The following is a 21,967-nucleotide window of genomic DNA, read 5'->3' as shown; positions in this document are numbered from 1 at the left end:
AGCATATGCGGACTCGCACAACATGGAAACAACGGAGATCCATAATGAGAAGATTCATCAATTTTACAGTGTAACACAGTTTAGTCGTGGCGGAAAAAAAATTCCACTATTTATTGTAAGTTTGCAATTGACAAAGAACAGCGCGGCACAATACACGCGCACTCTGATCACCATGTTGGCACCGGGGAGAACACCCACTCAAATGTTTCTGGCGGGCCCACAAAAGACAGCGACAGCAGATCCCATAAAACAAGCGCGGCCAATGTTAAGATGGGAATTGGATGTGATAAGCGATACTCTCAGAAGGGAAAGAGATCGAGTGGCTTTACGACTGGCATGGTTAGCAGCCAGCCGTTGGGGAGAAATAGCACAGCTCCAAAAACAAAATTTCTTACCTCACTATCAAGATCCAGATCCCATAATAGTGGATTGGGGAGCCTTACCCAAAGCATTCAAGATCGAGCCACACAGGGCAGCGATGTACGTGGTAATCGCAGGTGCGGACGCACGACGGATCAAAACAATCGTGAAAGAAATGGCGGGAGAGGAAGCGTTAACGACAATTACCAGAAAAGAGATGGAGAATATCCTTCGACCGTACGGAATGGCAGCTCACTCCATAAAGAGAGGAGCGCTAGCACACGCCGCAGTAGCAGTAGTCGAACAAGATCTCGATCCACGACTACTAACACAGTTAGGGAAACATTCAGATCCCATGGAACTCCCACGCAGCACGGTAAGATACTTAGGCCATTGGGCCGCAACAATAAACAAGTCAACGCACCTGACATCATCGATGTAAAGGATTTGGAAGAATGAGCACAAGAAAAATGGACCGTAACAGAACCTGTAAAGCAAGTGGTTTGTGCACCATTCAAGGGGCACAATATACTACAACGATCCAATTGAACTCGAGTGGCCACGAAAGAAAAAAAGGAACGATTGCCGTTGCAACAAATAGATGTGGGAACTCTCCCCACCAAATGGGTTAGGGAACGTTTGAACAACAAGGCAAGAAGGAGGTGGGACGAGGCATGGGGCACTATGAAAAACACAGAAGCGCATTTAAAGAAATGTGAATCCAAATTAAGAATTAACAACGCTGATGCGCAGCGTATGAAGGAAGTAGGAATTAGTTTTACAGCTTCACCACATCCAACTGCAGGTTGGGTCGTCCCGTTTACGGTGGTGGAGGACAAACCCTCCGGACAGAAAAGGAGATTTATTGCTTGGTCAAGGAGAAAAGAATGACAAGGATGATTGCGAGGCTGATGTGCCTTTGGGACACATTTCCCGGTACCTGGATGTGGTTTATGGCGAAACTGCAACATTATTGGGTTTAAAGGCATCCTTTTTCCAGATGGCCTTGCCAGTTAACATGCGAGCCAGTTTCCGTTGCCGCACGGAATCAGGAGAACTAGTTGAGTTCACTCGCCTTTTCATGGGTTATAAATATAATCCTGAGATTTTCAACACCATTACAAGAGTTTTGGCCGGAGATTCGGAAATGGTATTGCCACAGCAAGCGGCACCCAAAGAGTTAAAAATACACGTTTGGATTGATAATATTAGAATAAGCGGTCCACATCAGAAGGTGGATGCTTGGGGACGCCAAATCATACATAACATGCAAAGCTGTGGAGCCACTATTGGGGAATAGCAGTTTTAAACGAAGGAATACGATTGCATCGGGGTGCCCTTCAACAATAGGAACCGCACGGTCTCCCTAAGCAAAAAGGCAATAAAAAGGTTGCAAGAAGCACCGTCACTGGAAAAGACGACGGCTAAAGAATTGGATAGCGCAGTTTCACGCAGGATCTACGCGACAGGGGGTGGTAAGGGGCGAATCCCTTTTCCCTTATTATTTTTTCTTAAAGGTAGTGCGTCAACGTTTATCGGGTTCAGATCGAGGTTTATTGCGACCACAAGGTCAGGCAAATTTATCACCCAATGCGAGGGTCATCGGGCAAAACTGGCTTAAAACATTAATGGCGAACAAGCCGGTTCACCCACCACAGCAGCTGCCCTCTACGGCAACGCTGGCGGCAGACGCATCCATGCACGGATGGGGAGCGTTATCATTTAAGGTTGTGGAGGTGTGTTGGTTTTAGCGGCAGTGGCGCGTGGGAGCACTCACCTCGCATGATTTCCCAAGCAGAGGCGCATGCCGTTCATCTGGCATTACGTGGTTTTAAAATACATTTGGCAGGGCCATTGGATATTCGCGTTGGCAGCAAAACGTTGCGAACATTATGCAAAAAGGGAACGCGCATTCACAGGCGTTAGTGGCAGAAGTCGGCACCATAGAAAAAGTTTACGCCTACACGGCATAAGTGCTACTCGGAGTTACGTGGCTTCAGAGCAAAATCCAGCGGATGGAATATCGAGAGGGCAAAACATCAAAAAATTAGACATAGCGAAGGGGTGGAGGTTGCGATGGGGATAGCGGGAGGCGGGTTAAAAAGGGCTTCTCAGCACTTCCATTTCGTCAATTCTGTTATTTATTAGCAAACAACCCACTGGGGAAAGCAGATTAATGTATTCTACAAATCCTCGGAAATGCAGGGATAGATACGAAAAAAAAAACTTCTCTCTTTTCTTTCTTTCTAGGGAAAGTGAGGCATAGGTTATTCTCATTGTAAATGTAACACAAAACAAAAACTAGAAACTACGGAAAATATCAGTGTAGAGAAGCCTTATCCTGCCTAGAAGGGATTTTGGGTCTAGCTGCAAATTTCGCTTTTTGCTGCAAACGCCCCCGCTTCTTAAAACTAAGCATAAAAAGACCAGCCGTGCACAATATCCCTGGGTTGATCGCTTCTTGGAAGATGTGCGGTATGCAGTGAATTCGGCTCTCGTTGCTTGATGCGTCTCTGGTTTTTCCCTGTGTTTCGGAATAAGGTTTTGGGGCTGTGGTGCTTGCGGGGTTTTTTTCTGACGTGCATTTGAGGGCCCGGTTCGGTGTGATAAAAAAAAAAAAAACGCCTGGTATTGTTGGCGAACGCGTGGTGTATGCGGCTCCTGATTTTTAGTTGGTGCTGCTGACATTACTGTTACAAGTTTGAATCGTTTTAATCTGTAACAATTGGTTTGGTGTTTGTGGTAATCGTGGGGTGTGGGGTTGCCGCCTTTGGTGCGATGCTTGGGGCGGTTCTTCTTATAGAGTTACCGGTTTCACTTGAACTTGTAAATGGGGTATTTAATGCCTCTATTGCCTTTATTGGGCTTGTTTGGAGACGTTGTTTCTGAAGATGAATATATTTTTAATAGAACAAACGGGGTGTAGCAAGGCAGCCAAAAAACCATAGGTAAATCGATATATTTTTTTGCTTCGCTTTTTTTTTTGGAAAATCGCGGCTCTGTCGTTAATACTACCTGCGGTGTGTGCTTTCGGTGGGCGGGTGCCCTTCTTTTGGCGATAAGCCCACACCCAACGACCGCAAAAGAAAGCATAGGAATTATTTTATCGAAAAATCAAAGTTTTATTACTTGGGCTTTTGGGGGTGCGGCGGGATTCCGCCTCTCGGCCCAAGATCCGGAGGGCGAGCCCCGGAGAGACGCTTGTGGTGATTCGCCGCGTTTTTCTGTTATGGCCTCCGCGGCTTTGGGTGCCCCGGGGTTTGCGTCATGCTATTCAAATCGCCCTCGCGTTTTGGGGAGGCAGGCCAATGCCCAACGGGCAGGCCGCCAGGGGCAGCCGCCGCGAGCGGGCAACGTGCGCGCAGGGATTTTCTCACCCTTGCCGTTGTTTAACGAAATTTCTAAATTACACTGCAGCCGGGGTAAACCTTTATACCGTTCGGTTTTTTGCGCTGCCCCGGGGGTGTTTTGCCAAGGCAGCGCAGGGCCCAGCGAATTCCAAGAACAGAACGCGGCGCCGAGAAGCCGCCGCACCAAAATAAAAAAAAAACCTTTGCACTTCGGCGCGCGTGTCGTCTTTTGGGGGTCTCTTTGTTTCTCTTTCTTTGGGGGCGGCTTCCGCTGGAAAAAAGAACGCCCCGCGCGCCTTTCAAAGTTTTCCCGGGGACGGGGCCGCCCGGCGGCAAAGCCGGCGCGCGGCCGGAAAACGCGGTCTCCGGCGTTTTTTTTTTTTTCCGAGGGGTCCCGGGTCGGGACGAACCTCCTGGAAGAAAAGGGCGGTGGGTTCTTCTCGGGGCCGTCGCCTCGCGGGCGGACGGGGGTGGGTTGTTGTTGGGGGCGTGTGCTGCTTTTTGTGGTTCTCTATTCCTTTGGTTTTTTCTGCCGTCTGCTTTGCTGCGTGGCCTGTGGGTGTTGTGTCTTCTTTCAAGCCATCGTTCAGGTCATGTGGCCTACTTGATTTTTTTTCCTCTTGTGTGGTTTTTTTATTGGATTACTTATGTTTTCTATTTCATCTTTTTTTTAGTTTGGGTTATTTATTTATTGGTGAATACAATTCTTCTTGTAGTTTTACTTCAATTCCCGTTGTCTTTGTTCGGTTGCAATTCCGGGAGGCGAAATTAATGTATAGGTAATTGTGTATTTTTTGGAGTGGGGGAGGGGTTGGGGTCAAATAAATGTTAAATATATTATTATTATTATTATTATTATTATTATTATTATTATTATTATTATTATTATTATTATTATTATTATTATTATTATTATTATTATTATTATTATTATTATAGTTATTATTATTGTTAATATTATTGTTAATAATATTTTTGTTATTACTATTATTATTATTATTATTACAATTATTACCATACAAACCGTTAATAACAACAGTAATAATAAATAACATTAATATTTAATTTTAATGGTAATAGTGATAACGTTAATAATAATAATAATAATAATAATAATAATAATAATAATAATAATAATAATAATAATAATAATAATAATAATAATAATAATAATAATAATAATGGCAAAAATAATGGCAATAATACTAACAATATTTTGTTCTGTGGACATATGTCTGTGTCTTTTTTTATTTTTACTTGCTCTGAGGTTTTGCTTCTCGTTTCCTTTTTTAAAATTCAAAATGCCCACTGTATGGTTTTTCCTGTACGTCAGAATATACTTATTATTTACAATCTAGAATGACTTTGAAAGTGGCCTGTGTGACTGGTGCAAATAAAGGCATCGGGTTTGAGATTACCAAAAAACTGGTAAAGGAGGGGTTTGCCGTAATCATGGCGTGTCGGGATTTAACAGCTGCCAAGGAGGCAGAAATAGAAGTAAAAAAAACTGTTGTAAATGCTCATATCGAACATGTTCATGTCGATCTCGCGGTACCAGAGAGTGCCAGTAAAGCTGCCGGAGAGGTAAAAAAGCTTTTTCCTGGAGGTATTGATGTACTAATCAATAATGCTGGATTTGCGTATCACTGGGATTCCCCAGAGCCGTTTTACAATCAAGCTATTCAATCGATAAAGATTAATTATTATGGAACAGTCGCTGTTTGTGAAGCAATGCTTCCATTAATAAAAGATGGTGGAAGATTGGTTAATGTTTCTTCTTCTTCTGGAAGTCTGGTACATTTATCCAACAAGGATTTGATTGCGAAATGGAAAGGTTGTAATTCAAAGGATGCTATAGAATCTCTTTTGAATGAGTTTATTGAACTTACAAAATTAAAATATAACCATCTTTCTGCAGGTTGGCCTGATTCTGCATATGGCGTAAGTAAACTTGGGGTGACAACCTATACTCGGGTTTTGGGTAATTTAACACCTCGTGTTCATATTTTTTCTTGCTGCCCTGGACATTGTCAGACGACAATGTCAACCTTTACTGGTAAAAAAACTGCTGAGGAGGGAGCTGACACACCTGTGTGGCTTGCTACCTCGGAGGAAGCTCTGCATGTAATTCCCCAGGGAGGGTTCGCAACTGAACGACGCCACATTCAAGAGTAAGACGATGTGGATCGGGATTTCCTTCGTTTATCATTTCTGTTTTTTTTTTCTTTTTGGAGATGTTCACCGAAAAGTTGTTTTCGTTGGAGCTTTTTTTTCTTCTTTTTTGTGACATTTTTAGTACCAGCCATTTGCCTCCCACTTTTTCCCTCTATACTTGAGCAATAGTAGGCCATAGTTTGATTTTGCCATCATAGAATGGCAATTTCAAAATCAAAAAAGTTGGAGCCAAAGATTTGCTGGCGTTGTGGTATTTTGCTTAATAATCGAACAACTCAAAGTGCGGTTCAGTGTAAAGTCTGCAGTCGATCTTTTCATCGAAAATGCTATTTGACTGATACGGGTATTGGAAAAGAAAAGGTACAGTCTTGTGTTTGCTGTTTATGTGGAATTATAAAATTACCTTATCCTTCACGTATTCAACAAAATTCTTTGGCAGTGAGATTTCTTCGAGATGGATATTGTGTCATCTCCTTGGCTAATAATCCCAAGGAGAAAAAAATTCTTTTAGAAACTCTTGCAAAATATCGAGTTAATGCGGAACGTTATTTTACTGCCTTTATGCGTTCCTACGAAAATGAATTGGAATTTTCTTCCAAGGTGCCTAGTCTTGAGAGTGGATTTTCCAACTTCAGAGAACGTGGTAAAGGTAGGTTTGAGCTTATTTCTTCTGAAATTGAAAAAGAAGTTCTAGGTTTAGTGAAAAAATCCGAATTATTGTGGAATACATTGGATGTTTTATTGTCTCCAGCATCTAAAAGGGATAGAGAAGCCAAAAAAGTCATGTCAACAGGTTGTTTTTATTCACTTCCTGGAAGTTCCCTACAAAATCTTCATACAGATGGACCTTCTTTAAGCTCAGTTAAAGATTTGTATCCATACGCAGTAAATATTTTTGTTCCTCTCGTACCTTTTGATAAAACTAATGGTACTGAGTTTTTTCCGGGTTCACATTGGCTTGAATGGCAATCCAAGGATCCCCTAAAACAGAGTTCGAAGATACCTACTATTCCTCTTGGGATGGCGCTATTGTTTGATTATAGAGTCTTGCATCGTGGTTTGAGGAACCAACGGGGTTCACCTCGTCCTTGTTATTATGCAACTGTAGTTAGATCATGGTATGAAGATAAGTTCAACTTTAGTTTAGCGAGATACAGAACGGCTTTAAATGTGCCTTCATATTTGTTAGAGGACCGAAGGGGTGAAAATGCGAGAAAAAAACAGAAAACAGAGTAGTTTTTTTTTTTTTTCTGTACCTTTAAAAAAACATAACTCGAATGATTTAATTCACTGGATATCTGAAATTCTTTTAAAGAGTATTCTTTTTTATATGTTGCGTCTGTATTAGTGGGGTGGTGAGAATTTTCTTTTTTTTTCTCCTTTTTTTTTTATCCAAAGAAACAAATAAAATCCCCCCAAAAAAGAGAAAACCAAACGAAAAAAAAAGAAGTAAAACCAAGCAATTTAACAATGGGTCTTCTTACTCTTTTGAGAAAACTGAAGCGAAACGACAAAGAGCCACGAATTCTTATTCTTGGTTTGGACAATGCAGGGAAGACATCTATTCTTCGAAAATTGTCGGACGAGGATCCAACTACAACCCAAGCTACACAGGGCTTTAATATTAAGTCTATTAACTGTGAGGGCTTCAAACTTAATATGTGGGACATTGGTGGTCAAAAGGCAATTCGTGCATATTGGCCTAACTATTTTGATGAAGTTGATTGCCTGATATATGTTGTGGATTCTGCAGACAAGCGACGCCTGGATGAGACAGCAGCAGAACTTGAAACTCTACTCCAGGAGGAAAAGTTGCGAGAAGCCCCTTTTCTTGTATTCGCCAATAAGTGTGATCTTGCAACTGCACTATCTCCCGAAGATGTCAGCACTGCTTTGAATCTTCAAAGTTTGCGTGACCGTACGTGGTCTATTCAAAAGTGCAGCGCGAAGACTGGGGAAGGTCTTAATGAGGGACTTGAGTGGGCCGTAAAGAATTTGAAAAAATAGTTAGGGGTTGACTTCATCTCCGTTCTTGTGAGGTATAGAAAGAAGAGAGAGAAAAAAAAAAAAAAGTGCGTACCTTTTCCATTTATTCAGTGTTATTGCTGTTTTTTTTTCTCTTTGACAGTTTTTACATTGTTACTCTCTTTAGCAATGTATTCAATTTTTAAAATTAAAGTAACCTTGCCTTTGCTTGCTTTTTTTTATTTTTTTATTTTTTATTTATTTCCTTCTAAAGTTATATACAAGTTGGTCACAATGTTTCGTGTTGGTTCGATTTTTCGTGCTGCCCTTGCGTCTCATCGGCCAGTGTTATCTGCATCTATTTCGACCCGGGGTGTCGTGAAACGTATTTTGGGAGATCGAAGTAATCGTGTTCCGAATCTTAGTGCAATAAATTCTGTCATAACAAAAACCAAAGGTCAAGGGTTACCTGGAGTGGCAAGTCTTGTGGGAAGAGCTGCTTTTTACGTGAAATGCAAAAACGCAGAGGCTGCAATTGCTGAAATTGATAAGGTTCTCCCTGAGATAAAAGACGAAGACTTAAAACGACTTGCTCTTGGAGTTCGTCTCCAAGCGAGGAATGATTTATTGGATTTAAAAGAAGGGGCTTTACGAGTGGAAGGAGGTACAACAGAGTTAGAGGTTTCCACAATTCGAAGCGCATTACGTGAAGATTATCAAGCGTTGAAAGCAGCTTCTCCTGGATGTTGGCTAGTAGAGCTGGCGGTAGCTGAGTATTGTCTCTACGAAGGGAAAGTGGAAGAAGCCTATAATTGCTTTCGTGATGTAGAGGATAAAATAGAAAAATTCCTTGCATCTTTTAAGGCGAATACATCTTTTTCTGAAGTGGCTTCTCTTGAGAATACTGATCCATCATTATTACTGGCTTTTCAGTTAGGCCGTATGCATGATACCGAAGGAGTAAAGGTTTCTGCTTCTACGATTGTGGATGAAGCTATAAAAGGTATTATGGAGGATGAATCAGTTAAAAAATCTCTTGATGCATTTAAGAAGGAACTTGGTACGAATCTTACAAATGAAGAGACTTATGAATTGGCCTACGTTATGGAAGCAGCAAAAATTCGTCATCACTTTCATGACTATTTTCCTTTGGATGGCGAATACAATGATTGGAATTCTGAAAGTGCAAGTAAGACTAAAGAGAAGATTATTCACGCATATGCACCTCAGTCTGCACCTCTTGAAGAAAAAATCCTTGAAAAGGTGAAAAATTCAGTACCTTCTCAACCGTTTTATGCACCTGAAGATCAACTTCGTAAATTTCTCTCCTCTTCTTCTGGAAGTAAAAATTTCCTTGCTGAACTCAGGGCTAACTTTGGTGCTGGTCCAGAGAGTGTTCTTGCGAAAAGTGATGAAGCCTATTTTGATGCTATGAATGCGCTGGGGAAAGCCGAAGTTTCTGCTAATGTAGCTGGTAGTTCTTTGTATCCTTTGGAGCAAAGAGAAATTTCCCGCAAATTGGCTCGACAATTGTTATATCGAACTCAGGTTAATATTGCTGTTGCACTAACTCAGCTAGATCGCATACATGAAGCAATACAAATTTTGGATAAGGTAATCAATGAAGACGAATATATTTACATGTGGCGTGCATACCTTGCAAGAGGAGAGGCAAACAAACGATTGGGAGTTATTAGTAAGGCTGATAAAGATTTTCGTCAATTGTCTAAGCTCAAGAAAAGTATTTGTCATAACGCCTAGGTAACCAAACATAAAATTCCATTTGAAAGTATTGCGGAAAAATTTTGCGGGATAAGGTATGGAAAAGAGTAGTGTAGTTCTTATTTTGGGTTATAAGGAGAGAGCGTATTTATTTATTTATTTTTCTTAGTTGAGAAGCCACTGGTTAGTTGCCTGGTTAAAATCATAGGAAGTGTCACATTATCAAGGGTACACATCAGAATCCCACATTATTTGAAAGGAGAGTTTGAAGAAAAAATCTGTGACAAAAAATATTGACCAAATATGTGTTCTTATTAGTATTTCATATATATATTTGTTTATTTAAATATTTTAAAATGTTTACTGTTTGGTGCCTAATAATCTTTCTTTTCTTTTTTTTTTAATTTCCTTTAATATATATATATATATATATATATATATATATGAATAATTGGGAAAATATACGTGGTAAGTCATGCTTGAGAGCCTTGTACGTTTTCTTGGATTCGCAAGAAAATGGCCTACCTTTACTCTTGACGAGGTCCGTGAACATAATGACAGTTCTTCGCTCTGGATAGTTGCGGGAAATTCCATTTATGATGTCACCTCTATTTTAAATTCACATCCCGGAGGAGCCAATGCGCTTCTACGTCGTGGTGGTGGTGTGAAGGATTGTACTGAGGACTATTACTATCACAGCTGTGCCACACGGCGTACATGGGCGTTGTATAAGATTGGTGAATTAGCTCCTGGTGAGTCTAGAAGATTAAAAAGTAGTGGGGAGGTTTCCTGCACAACAACCTCAACAGAAGCCGAAGAAGATGAGAATGGGGATAATAGGGAGGCGAAAAGAACCATGCGGATTGTCTCACCTGTGAGCCATGCTTGTGCGATGGGGAGTTGCGATGGCACTGGTGATTGCTGCCTCACGAGTACTGTAGAAACCCACGGGAGTACTTCAGAGCCAGTTCCAGGGCATAGATGTCTTGAGTGTCTTCACCGTCAGCCGGTACGGCGAGCGGTTCCTCCGCTGCCTTTATAGGACTATGATGAATATCTTCCTTTTCTCATGACTGTTTAGTGTGACCTCGGTTACACTTTAGTAAATAATAAAAAAAAACGGAGACAATCAATTTTTTTTTTCCCTCCCCAACAATCATCAAAAAATAAGAAAAACAAATGTAAAGTTTTTTTTTTGTTTTCTAAAACTTTTTGTTCTCATCGGCCAATCAGCCTCACCCTGTAATATCAAAGTTCCAGAAAAATATGTCTACTTAGTCTCTACCAAGAAAAGAAAGAAGAAAGAGAAAGGAAAATGGTACTGAATATATATAAATCTTTTGTGCATTAGTTGTGTGTTTTCTCATTTTATCATTCTGATTGTGATTATGATTATAATTATTAAATAAAATTTACTAGAAATCAATGCAGTTCTTCTAGCTCTATGCAAATATTTTTGAATTGTTTTTTTTTTCTTTCTGGTAGTTGGTATCGTTGATTACTGCATTTATTTTTCCCTCCCCTTCATATTGTTTATTTATTCTTTTAAAGCATTCTTTAACCAATCGAAGAAGAAAGAAAGAAAGACCTTTGAATTATTTTTTCTCTTAACAACCCCTACTAATAATATATTATAGAAGGGGTGGACGATAAAATGGGAGAATATTTCCCACTTTATGTGTATGAATTAGGTCGTGAGGACAAACGATCCCAAACTGATGTATGGGCTTTCGTTTTGTATTCAGTCTTTTTTTTTTTGGCATGGTAGTCTTTATTGTGTTTCTTTCCTGGACTGGCTGGCCTGAGGCTTTACAACATGGTGTAGATTACAACGGACACATTTGTGGAAATTCTCCAGCCCCAAGCGACCTCACTATTAACATGAATGAATGGAAAACAACGCGATATGTGTGGTATCCATTTGTCTTTAACTCTATGGGAAACTTCTTTACAGATGCAATTCACACCGGGATTTGTGTTAAAGAATGTTCCTCTGTGGGTGAATATGTTTGGACATATGGAGGCTCTATTTCTTCTTTTACTGCATTTAGAGTTATTTACAATGCTTCTGTACAATCATGGCGGTGTGTCCCAGATATTAATACACTTGAATGTGAGAATAGTAAAAATTGTGACTCCCATCGAAAAGTAATGAAAAGTTTAATTTCTGATATTCCTTCAACTAAAAATTTTTTATTTGGATTACTAAGAAGTTTGCTTGATAAATGGTTTGTACACTTTACCACATTTTTCTTTACTGTTACTTTGTCGTTTCTATGGGCATACTCTATGCAATGCATGCTAAAACCTCTTATGGTGTTGGTATCCGTGGTATTATTATTGATAACTGCGGTATTTAGTTCCTTGGCATTATGGCAGTTTAATCGGACCTCAGGTAGTTTTCGTTTCGTATGGTTATCTTTGAGTATATTATTATTTGTTTTCTCTGTTATGTACACTACTATACTAATTTTTTTTTCGAAAGAAGATTATTTTGGCTTGTTCAATTATTGAGGAGGCGGACAAAGTAGTGATGTCTGTACCTTCTATGATGTTTGTTCCATTCCTAAACTCCCTTTTTCAAGGTGCAATATGGATATCTTTTTTATTTACAACTATCATCTTGTATTCCCATGTAAACATGACTAATGAAAGAGTTTATTGGAATAATAGAATATTTGATTTTACTATAATGCAGAACTCCAATTCATTTTCATATGTAGGTTATTTCCTTATTCTTTTTCTTTGTCTTTGGCCATTAGAAACTATTCATGCCATTGGAACGCTTGTTTTTGCCTTAACAGTTACCCAATGGTCCTGGTCAACATCTGAGGGTGTAAAAACAGTCCCTTTTGATGCCCTGTTATGGTCTATATACGCAAGTATAAGATACCAGTTGGGAACAGTTATTTTGGGTTCTCTTCTTATGACTCCTGTGAATGCTGTCAGGTGGATTTTTTGCATACCAAGTAAACGAAACCATCCCTCTTTATGTAATGAAAATAATTTTTCTTATTGCTGTTATGTTTATTCTTTTTTTGTGTGGATTGAAGCAGTTGTGGATTTTCTCTCCGATAACGCGTATGTGGGTACTGACATGACGGCTGAGCCACTTTTTTCTGCTACACGACACGCCACACGATTACTGCAGCGCAATACTGGAGTCTTTTCTATTTACTTTTGTAGCTAAAATTCTTTTTTTTAGATGCTAGAGCGGTTATAATACTTTCTACAGCATTGCTGGGTGTGATGTGGTTACTTTTTACAATGGATGACGATAGGGAAGGATCACAGACTACTATAATTGCCACAGCTGTTTCTATAGCTTTAGTTTCATACTTTGTTACCTCTCTCTTTGTTGACCTTTTAGTTGCGAGTATTCACACTATTCTTCTATGTTTTTGTTATGACCAGATGGCAAATAATGGGATAGATCTACCGTTTTTTAGCTGGTACACTTTAAGGGAGTTTGTAGCGGCTCCATCATCAGAACCCTCCAACTGATTAAAGATTGGGGAATACCTAATAAAAAATGATGGTTATGTTACCACTCTGATATAGGCATGCATAGTTTGATGCATGGGAACAAATTTATTCGCTACTTTAAAGATTGATTCGTTTTTTTTTTTTTACTTTTGTCTTTTATTTCTCAATAATAACCACGGATTCGTGCATTAAATGACGTACATTAGATGAGCTTTTCCTTGTTATCTATTCTTCTTGAAGTATTGTCGTCAATGCAAATATGTAAACTTTATCTACTGTGTGTTCTAATAAGGTTTTTTTTTGTTCTTAACCTTATCTTTCCGGTTTCCTTGGAGTTCTTTTTTAGCGTTTTCTGTTTGCACTGACTTGTTGAAAGAGACTATGTAACTTTCTCTCTCATGTGTGTACGTCGTATTTCTGTTCTTTGGTATTGCTATTTATGTGTTACATAAATATTTTTTTTCTTTTTTCTTCCCTTTCTGGTATGGTTCCTCAATATTTGAATAGGTTTCTGCGATAGAATTTGTGTTGATTCTTATTTTTCTGTTTGTATTCCAATAATATATATATATATATATATATATATATATATATATTTGTTATTATTATTATTATTATTATTATTATTAATCATGACGGCATTCTGTGGAACTGCTTTTCATACACCAGGTCGGTTCGAATTGGAGGTGCTTAGAGATGTTTTGATGGTTGTCAATGATACGGATGGAACTATTAACCGTATTGTGCGTCCATCAGAGAGTGACTACGCGAACACACGGGACGAAGCTGCTGCGGCAGGAAAACTAATAACACTCGGCCCACGGCAGTTTTTAATTCCCGGACTCATTGACTTACACAATCACGCGCCACAATGACCGCAGCTTGGTAAACCTCTGCATCTCCCACTAAATTTTTGCTTGCAGGTAAATACGTTTCCACTGGAAACGAAATATAAAGATGTAGCTTTTGCACAAAAAGTGTATAACTCTTTAGTGGAAACGTTGTTGACGAATGGCACTACTACGGCTGTCTATTATGCCACAATTCATTTGGAGTCTAGTCTTGAGCTCGCCAGAATATGTTTAAAGAAAGGCCAAAGAGCAGTAGTGGGTCGTGTGGCAATGGATATTCCTGGACAATGTCCAGAATATTACCGTGATAAGAGTGCAGCTGATTCCATAAAGAATACTGCTGCTTTCATTGAAGCTGTAAAGGCCCTGGAAGGTAATGAAAAGGGTTTTGTGCTTCCCTCTGTGAATCCCCGCTTTGTTCCTACGTGTAGCACAGAGGCACTTCGTGGACTTGGGGAACTGGCGCAGCGGTATGGTTTTCATGTCCAGACACACTGTTCAGAGGGAGATTGGGAACACAATCATGTTATTGACCGTTTAAAGAAACATGATGCATTTGCATTGGATGAAATGATTCTTGTTACGCGACGTACGGTTTTGGCACATTGCAGCTTTCTTTCTACAGAAGATATGGATCTCCTCCAAAGTCGAGGTGCTGCTGTGGCCCATTGCCCATTATCAAATTTCTATTTTGCCAAATGCTGTCTTTCCATTAAAGAAGGCACTTGACAAAAACCTCCACGTTGGGTTGGGTACAGATATCGCTGGTGGCCGCAGCCCATCGGTGTTGGATACCTGCCGTCACGCCGTTGTCGCCTCCCGCGTGCCGGAGGACGGTGTGGATCCAAACAACGATCCGGAGGTGCAGGCGGGCTGGAAAGACTCCCGTGCAAACTTCATTGAGACGTTTTGGCTGGCCACAACACAGGGTGGGGTAACTCTTGATCTTAACATTGGTAAGTTTGCCCCAGGATACGCGTTTAATGGCCTGGTTATGGATGTGGATGCACCAGGGAGTAATGTAAGGGTCTTTAACAGCGAAGATTCCTTGGGGGATATTTTTCAAAAGATTGTCTACAATGCCACAAATACAAATATTATGCAAACCTGGGTCAATGGAAAACTGGTGCACCGGCGTTGATGACAGTATATATATATGGTGTGGTGGAGTAAGGTTTGCCAACGAGTGTTTTTTTTTTTTTGTCTGTGTCCCGCTTTTTTTTTTGCTTTTTGTCATTATTTTCATTTTCTTTCCTTGGCGAATTTCCTCTGTTGAAAAGATAAAATAAAAAGAAGCTAATGAAAAGAATATGCACCTGCAAAAATGTTCTGTACTCACTTCGGTAGGTCTGGGTTTCTTTGATGTGTATTTTTTCTTCCACTTTTTTGGTACCTTTTTTTTTTAATTTCTTGTGGAAGAGTGATGGGGTGAAGGCTTAGAAGGGAGTTTTTTTTGTTTTTGTTTTTTCTTTTTCGTTGTCCCACGCACTCATTCACTCACCCAATCTCTACTCTCTCCATTAAAATTGAGGGTCCTGACGAGGAAAAGGGAGTTTATAATCTGCGGGCATTTAAATCCTGTTGGTAGAGGTATCTGACAAAATCGAGAGTTTAATAATCGTTGACCTTTTTTTTGACCCCTTTTGTTTTTATTGATAGGGTAATCGTACGTAATTAATTCAAACACTATCGGATATTTTTCGCGTTGATCTTTTATTTTTCTCTTTTGTATGCTTGAAATAATCAGGAAGTACATTTCAAATAGTTTCTTGTTTTTTTTTTATTGGGTCACCTTGTTCAAACTGTTGAGTAATGAGCTAAGGTGGCAGAAAACACAAATATACACAGAAAAGAACGGATAAAATTTTTTTTCCTTGGTTGATTATGGTAATGATGGTAGGGACTTTTTCTCTCCGCAGGTTGGTTCTCTTTTGACGTTGATCTTCGTAACACAGACATTCACTCACTCACATAGAAACGAACTCTATTACTCTTTCTTTCTTTCTCCTTCTCTAATAAATATATAAATATATAAATATATAAATATAAATAAATAAATAAATAAATAAATAAATAAATAAATAAATAAATAAATAAATAAATATATATATATATATATATATATATATATATAATACGGTGTATCCTTACCATATTTAAAGTGGTTTCAAAGGAAAACACAGTCAATGGGTGACCCTAAACAGACACTTTATATTCGTGGTCTGCCAGACAAGGTTTCAGCAGAGGAGATGCGCCGCGCTCTGTATTTGTACTGCACCCAATTCGGCCCTGTGCTTGAGGTATCATACCGCAAAAGTAGAAATATGTACGGACAGGCCTTTGTTGTTTTCACAGATGTAGCAACCGCAACTAGCGCACGGCGCGAATTAAATGAGCGGCAGTTCTACGGACGAGTGTTGCAGGCATTTTACGCTAAACGGCAGTCCTTTAGTGCTGATCCAGGGGAGAGACGTCGACGAGATCTCCGACGGGAACGTGAGTCAGGTGTGAAACGACCACGTGAGAGTTAAAGTGATGACAATCACATCTACAATATTTTAGAGACTTCACTTTTTCTTTCAAGTAGTTCCTTTTTTTCTTTCTTTCTTGTTTTGCCTCTGGAGTTTCCGTCCTCTTGTGAAATCACTCTCGTTTTTTTTTTCTTGCTTTCTTCTCTTTTTTCAATTGCAGTTACGGCACTGGCGGGGAGGTGGATCTCGTCTTTTGTCCCCCTCCCGCGTTTGTTTGGTTTCCACAGGATAACTAGAAAAAAAAAAGAAACACTCACAACGACACACATATACACAGAGATATTTACTTAAAGAGGAAAAAGGGATAATGAAATCAAATGTGAAACGTGAAGAGAATGAGGATCATTTCGTTAACCGTTTTATGGATGAGTTCTGCTGTCTTGTATCACGGTTCTTAGCATCACCATCATCTCGCAGACGTGTAGACTTTGTTCCCGCACTCCCGTCTGCCTCTTCTGTTTCGAAGCCAACCGGCGCTGCCGTTTACCCCGAAACAGGATTAGATGCGGCGAACGAAATGCTGCAACTCATGAATCAAGCAAAACCCCGTGTAACGGCTGATCAGAATGGAGTAGATTTTGCTACAGAAAGTGCTGTATTTCTTCTACGCCTTCGTTCTCTTCTAGAGAAGCACTTGAATGGAGACCAAAAGATTACTCCAGTTCTTCCTACCAAAACGAATAATTGTAACCGTAGCGGTCATACTCCCTTTGATAACGAAAAGCGATGCATTCATGATAGACGGATTAATCCTCATGGGCGTGCTTTGAAGAGGATGTATGTATCCCCAAATGAAAATATTGCTAGAGATGGGTCTGTGAGCGTCTCATTTCAAAAAACAGAGGTTATAGATGCTGAGTGCCAGACAAATATTTCTGGAATATCAGTCGAATGTCAGCAGGATACTCTTTCAACATCTGAGAGAATTGATTCCCTTAAGAATACATCATGTCTTTGTTTAGCGCAAAGTAAATTAGTTCTAGTACTTCAGCAACATACTACAAACAGTATTCTTTCGCTTGACATGTCTGAACTTGAATTAAAGGAAACACCTGCGAAGAAACGGGAATATGCACTTCTTATTCAAACTCGTTATGTAGATGGTATTCTTAGAGAGCTTAAAAAAGAACGGAATGAACTTTACAAAAAACACCAAGATGGATTAGGAATTGAAGGGGAGGAATCTCTTTACTATCGCGAGATTGAAGAGGTTATGGGACGTCTCGAAATGGCTGTAGTATCTACGAATTATGTACCCGTTATGGAAGAGTTTCAGGATGGTGATAGGAGATGGAGTGATACTATTGAACAACGTTCCTCTAGTGATGTTAGCAATAATGGTGATATTATTAAATTATTAGGTCACACTGGTGTTGGTTTTGTATCCAAATTAGTTGTCCATAATGTGCATTGTTTTCTCACCGTTCTAACTTGTAGTTCTTCTTTTCCACGTTGGTGGGGTTACCTTGAGAAGGTGCTCTTTCTAACAGATTCAGTGAGTCCAGTACCCACTGTACCAAGGGAGTTTAGCGGTGATCCCTCGCCTCGCTCAAGCGGTACGGGTGTTGATAGATCACAGTCGTGGAATCCCTCAGCTAGTGCCCATGTTGAATTAGTTGAAAAAGAAGAAGAAAGAAGTGGATCAAGAAATAATACTGTTACACCGGGGCAGACACGTGATTGGCAACGACAGGAGCTTGCGAAGAGGTTCCGTTCGTGTCATGTATTTGAGGAGGTTCGACGGCGTGGTGCTCTACTGGGTATGGGTGGAGCATAGTAGCTGGAATATGTGTTTCTGTGTAGTAGTAATAGTGGTGGGGGAGTTGCGGTTCTTTCTTAAGTCTGCACACAGGAGACATTGTGCAAACTGTGAGAATGAACTGCCAACGTAAGGTGTGTGTGTGTATGATTGTTAGCCGTTGAATGGAGGAAAAAGGAGATATTAAAATAAAGTCAAGGAAAAAAGTGAGTGCAAACGGCAATCCCCATTGATTATAATGAATCCCCCCCCTCCCCAACAAAAAGACCCTAGATTTTTATGTATTATTATTATTATTATTATTATTATTATTATTATTATTATTATTATTATTATTATTATTATTTATTTTTTTTTTTATCTATATTTCTTCTCTCTTCTTTGTTAGATTCACTATGGTTTTGTAGACTGTATTTTTACTTTTATTGTTATTATTATCATTATTACTATTATTATTAATTCTTCTACTAAACTTCTTGAAGGATATGGAGTATTTTTAATTCTTGTTTAAACACCTTTATGGGTTACTAGCAGTGGTTTTGACTGTTAAAACCCCTCATACTTTTTATGTGTTTTTATTTAAGTGGATTTTTATTTTTATTTATTTTTTCGTATGAATCTATCTTTTTTTTCCTTTTCTTTTTGTTTCCTCTTCTATTTTTTTGTAAATATTTTTTTTTTTACCGTGTCTATTTTTTAATTTTACCAGCAAAGCGAACTACTTGCTTTTGAAAGATCACTCTCATGTCTTCTGAGCTTGCGTCAGGGCCTCTTCCGGCAGATATTGAAGAAGTTGTTGCGAACATCGTGCGGGAAAAAGGCGTTGGACTCCTCACGTATGGAGATCTTCGTCTTCTTCTGGAGGCGAAGTACCGTATTGAGTTTGCATCACACAGGGCTTCTTTAGATGAGATTCTGGGTAAGTTGTTGCAACTCCCGGAGTTCCGGAAGCAGGTGGAGCAGGCTGAAAAGGAGAAGAAGGCAGCGGGCAATATCGGTGGTAAGGGAAAGAAGCGCAGTGCGAGTGCTAAACAAGATGAGCGGGAAACCAAAAAAACCAAGAAGGAGAAGAAACCGGATGACTATCCCAAGGCAGCACTCACAGCGTACATTCTATTTGGCAATGACCACCGTGACAAGGTAAAGGCGGAGAATCCAGAGATGAAAAACACTGAGATCATTCAGAGATTGGGAAAAATGTGGGCAGAGTCCTCGGACGCCGTGAAGTCAAAGTACAAGGACATGGCAGAGGAAGACAAGAAACGCTTTGAGCGTGAACTCAGCGAGTACAAGAAGGGCGGGGGTGAGGTGTACAAGCGGGGCGGTGGCAAGGCAAAGACAAAGGATGAAAACGCCCCAAAGCGGTCCATGTCGGCCTATTTCTTCTTCACAAGTGACTTCCGCAAGAAGAATCCCGACCTCAGCGTCACAGAGACGGCAAAGGCGGCAAGCGTCGCGTGGAAGGCGTTGTCGGAAGAGATGCGGAAACCATTTGAGGATATGGCCCAGAAGGACAAGGAACGCTATCAGAGGGAAATGGCGGCAAGGTCTAACTGAGAAAGATGAAGAGATGAGGAGGTGGAGAGATGATGCTTGTTTGCCTGTTTATATGTCCGTGCCGCTTACTGAAGAACGGTTGCAAGAGTGGGGATGGATTTGAGACTAAAGAATGAAAAGAAGGAAATGAAAGAAAAAAAAAAATAACAAGAGGAAGAAACAAAAAACAAAAACAAAAAACAAAAAACAAAAAAAAAACAGAGTATTGTATTGGAAATGGAAGTCAAGGGAAGAGCAGCCCTTTGATTGTTTCCAGGTCTTTCCTCCCTCTGCGCTGGATTTCTACTCCTCTGTTTCATGCTGCTTTATAGAGTTTTATTTCCTTTGGATTGCAATGCCGTCAGGTGTTGATATTGAAAGAAAGAAAACAAAAGTAACTGAAGAATCACGATAAGAAAAAAAAAGGAAGGAAAGCCTAACTCTCGAGTACAAATGCGTCTGCCATAATGTGCAACATTGCAAAGGAAGACCGTGTGCATTCATCAGAAAACGACGGGAAGAGAAAGAAACCAAAGAAGAATAAATAGAGAATACTGAGAGGGCACATACAGTTACACAATATATATATTTATATTTCTATACGCACACGTACGCAAACATGCACATATATTTATATTTCAGAAACTGAAGAAGGAAAGGCATCAGATAAATAGATGCCAGGGAGAGAGGAAGAGAAAGAGACTAATATTTAAGCCCCCTAAACACAGTACCTGGGTGATCTTTTTGTTTACGGTTTTTTTTTCTAACTACTCACCCTGGAGCGCGCATACAGGATACAGATAATTTTATTATTATTATTATTATTATTATTATTATTATTATTATTATTATTATTATTATTATTATTATTATTAATATTATTAATATTATTAATATTAATATCTTTTCTTCTTACTTTGTGATTTGATGGATTGTATTTTTGTAGATCGCTGTATAGGTTTCTCTGTATTGCTTTATTGCATTACTATTTTTTTTTTTTTCGAGTGTAGAAGACAGGTACTAAAGTGAGAGCACTCTTGTTGAGTCACAACCACAAGAAAAATCGCATGCCGAGCTGTGAACGTATTCCTCGACATCAATTTCACAACCAAGAGTCATGGCTCTATACGGAGAAGTCTGTGCGAGAGCTAATGCAGAGCAAACAATTTCAACGCTACACTAAACACGTGGAATACAATGAATGTTTGCAGATGACGTGGTTTATCGCCCCTATTGGTCTAACAATCGCCTTTTACTATCACTTTTTATTTTTCCTCCTAGACACACATGTAGCGCCTGTGCAAGGTATCACTTTCAGTGCTCCTTTCTTTCCACTTGCAACCACTGTTTTACTTTTATTTTTTGCTCCGTGTGTGATTATTGCACCTTTCAGTGGATTTTTCGAGCCTATCTCGCGGCGAGAAGCACTGGGAATTGTAGTGCTTTTCACATGTATTAACATTGGGTTAGTCTCTTTTGGAGGCGGTTTTTTTCATCACTCACCATATCTAGTTACAGAGCCTCCTCTACCATGGCTTACAGGCAAGATAACAGAAGTAGAGCAATTGATAAGGATTGCATTAACACGTGCCTTACCTCTAGAAGGTGGTATTATTGCGGGATGGTTAGTGTATGAATGGAGACAAATGCGATGGAAAAAAGCATGGCAAATTCCACTACCACTTATTACAATTCCTTTTCTTGTTGGTGGTTTTGCATGCCTTTGGTTTCGCGCTGTAACTCTGTTTTCTTCCACTTATTTTGCATCTACTGCGGTTTCAGAGGAAAGAATGGATGTAGTGCATGCAATGAATTCAGTGATGTCAACAATTTGGCAGGACCTAGTTAGTATTGTTTCTGAACGTTCGTTACCAAAATTCTTTACAGAAACTGAAGGCTGTTATCACTTATGGTGGACAACTTTGACACTTTCCATGTTATACTTTCTTGGTAATCTAATACCCCTCTTCTGTGTCATTTTTAGACCTCTTTGCTGGATGTTGCCGACACACCCAACAACGTGGAGTCTTATGCTCATTTCATGCATCGTGGGACTTGTTACACTTGTACGGAGTAGTGATGGAAGTATGGCATACGCTGTGGCTTTTTTCGCAGTCTTGTGTATGTTACTCCAGAATGGCTTCGTGCTACCGCCATGATTAAATGCAGGTAGAGTGGGTTAATGAAGGAGGATAATTGGTATAGTAAAAAAAAAAAACAACAACATAAAGG

The 21,967-nt window shown here is 39.6% G+C and overlaps 14 protein-coding genes across 14 annotated transcripts; all 14 read left to right on the top strand.

Moving 5' to 3' along the window:
* Positions 1-3,138: 3,138 nt before the first annotated feature.
* On the top strand, positions 3,139-3,902 carry LSM04_009542 (uncharacterized protein; the record flags this gene model as incomplete). The annotated part of the gene is made up of 2 exons (XM_067336084.1): positions 3,139-3,238; positions 3,556-3,902. 2 exons carry the CDS (start codon positions 3,139-3,141, stop codon positions 3,900-3,902), a joined length of 447 nt encoding a protein of 148 aa, XP_067192799.1.
* A 1,167-nt stretch (positions 3,903-5,069) lies between these two features.
* On the top strand, positions 5,070-5,885 carry LSM04_009254 (Short-chain dehydrogenase/reductase SDR; the record flags this gene model as incomplete). The annotated part of the gene is made up of 1 exon (XM_067336083.1): positions 5,070-5,885. One exon carries the CDS (start codon positions 5,070-5,072, stop codon positions 5,883-5,885), a length of 816 nt encoding a protein of 271 aa, XP_067192787.1.
* A 198-nt stretch (positions 5,886-6,083) lies between these two features.
* Positions 6,084-7,121, top strand: LSM04_005602 (Phytanoyl-CoA dioxygenase; the record flags this gene model as incomplete). The annotated part of the gene is made up of 1 exon (XM_067336082.1): positions 6,084-7,121. The coding sequence occupies one exon, from the start codon at positions 6,084-6,086 to the stop codon at positions 7,119-7,121; it is 1,038 nt and encodes a 345-aa protein (XP_067192584.1).
* A 234-nt stretch (positions 7,122-7,355) lies between these two features.
* On the top strand, positions 7,356-7,892 carry LSM04_008934 (Small GTPase superfamily; the record flags this gene model as incomplete). The annotated part of the gene is made up of 1 exon (XM_067336081.1): positions 7,356-7,892. The coding sequence occupies one exon, from the start codon at positions 7,356-7,358 to the stop codon at positions 7,890-7,892; it is 537 nt and encodes a 178-aa protein (XP_067192771.1).
* A 252-nt stretch (positions 7,893-8,144) lies between these two features.
* Positions 8,145-9,611, top strand: LSM04_002408 (uncharacterized protein; the record flags this gene model as incomplete). Its single annotated transcript, XM_067336080.1, has 1 exon — positions 8,145-9,611. One exon carries the CDS (start codon positions 8,145-8,147, stop codon positions 9,609-9,611), a length of 1,467 nt encoding a protein of 488 aa, XP_067192421.1.
* Positions 9,612-10,047: 436 nt separating this feature from the next.
* LSM04_000456 (Cytochrome b5-like heme/steroid binding domain) lies at positions 10,048-10,614 on the top strand (the record flags this gene model as incomplete). The annotated part of the gene is made up of 1 exon (XM_067336079.1): positions 10,048-10,614. The coding sequence occupies one exon, from the start codon at positions 10,048-10,050 to the stop codon at positions 10,612-10,614; it is 567 nt and encodes a 188-aa protein (XP_067192302.1).
* A 612-nt stretch (positions 10,615-11,226) lies between these two features.
* LSM04_002437 (uncharacterized protein) lies at positions 11,227-12,086 on the top strand (the record flags this gene model as incomplete). Its single annotated transcript, XM_067336078.1, has 2 exons — positions 11,227-11,316; positions 11,379-12,086. The coding sequence occupies 2 exons, from the start codon at positions 11,227-11,229 to the stop codon at positions 12,084-12,086; spliced, it is 798 nt and encodes a 265-aa protein (XP_067192423.1).
* Positions 12,087-12,105: 19 nt separating this feature from the next.
* Positions 12,106-13,133, top strand: LSM04_000429 (Choline transporter-like; the record flags this gene model as incomplete). The annotated part of the gene is made up of 2 exons (XM_067336076.1): positions 12,106-12,735; positions 13,083-13,133. The coding sequence occupies 2 exons, from the start codon at positions 12,106-12,108 to the stop codon at positions 13,131-13,133; spliced, it is 681 nt and encodes a 226-aa protein (XP_067192299.1).
* Positions 13,134-13,690: 557 nt separating this feature from the next.
* LSM04_005717 (uncharacterized protein) lies at positions 13,691-13,933 on the top strand (the record flags this gene model as incomplete). The annotated part of the gene is made up of 1 exon (XM_067336075.1): positions 13,691-13,933. One exon carries the CDS (start codon positions 13,691-13,693, stop codon positions 13,931-13,933), a length of 243 nt encoding a protein of 80 aa, XP_067192588.1.
* Positions 13,934-14,179: 246 nt separating this feature from the next.
* Positions 14,180-15,050, top strand: LSM04_005258 (Amidohydrolase-related; the record flags this gene model as incomplete). The annotated part of the gene is made up of 2 exons (XM_067336074.1): positions 14,180-14,503; positions 14,562-15,050. The coding sequence occupies 2 exons, from the start codon at positions 14,180-14,182 to the stop codon at positions 15,048-15,050; spliced, it is 813 nt and encodes a 270-aa protein (XP_067192566.1).
* Positions 15,051-16,095: 1,045 nt separating this feature from the next.
* Positions 16,096-16,440, top strand: LSM04_008824 (RNA recognition motif domain; the record flags this gene model as incomplete). The annotated part of the gene is made up of 1 exon (XM_067336073.1): positions 16,096-16,440. One exon carries the CDS (start codon positions 16,096-16,098, stop codon positions 16,438-16,440), a length of 345 nt encoding a protein of 114 aa, XP_067192764.1.
* A 307-nt stretch (positions 16,441-16,747) lies between these two features.
* LSM04_009092 (uncharacterized protein) lies at positions 16,748-18,217 on the top strand (the record flags this gene model as incomplete). Its single annotated transcript, XM_067336072.1, has 1 exon — positions 16,748-18,217. The coding sequence occupies one exon, from the start codon at positions 16,748-16,750 to the stop codon at positions 18,215-18,217; it is 1,470 nt and encodes a 489-aa protein (XP_067192780.1).
* A 726-nt stretch (positions 18,218-18,943) lies between these two features.
* LSM04_009343 (High mobility group box domain) lies at positions 18,944-19,756 on the top strand (the record flags this gene model as incomplete). The annotated part of the gene is made up of 1 exon (XM_067336071.1): positions 18,944-19,756. One exon carries the CDS (start codon positions 18,944-18,946, stop codon positions 19,754-19,756), a length of 813 nt encoding a protein of 270 aa, XP_067192793.1.
* A 1,046-nt stretch (positions 19,757-20,802) lies between these two features.
* On the top strand, positions 20,803-21,894 carry LSM04_004171 (uncharacterized protein; the record flags this gene model as incomplete). Its single annotated transcript, XM_067336070.1, has 1 exon — positions 20,803-21,894. One exon carries the CDS (start codon positions 20,803-20,805, stop codon positions 21,892-21,894), a length of 1,092 nt encoding a protein of 363 aa, XP_067192512.1.
* Between the last annotated feature and the right edge of the window lie 73 nt (positions 21,895-21,967).

Source organism: Trypanosoma melophagium, assembly GCF_022059095.1.
Source record: "Trypanosoma melophagium isolate St. Kilda chromosome Unknown ctg2segment0, whole genome shotgun sequence".
NCBI lineage: Eukaryota > Euglenozoa > Kinetoplastea > Trypanosomatida > Trypanosomatidae > Trypanosoma > Trypanosoma melophagium.
The sequence above is the reverse complement of the archived record's forward strand: the minus strand, read 5'-3'. Positions and strand labels throughout refer to the sequence as shown.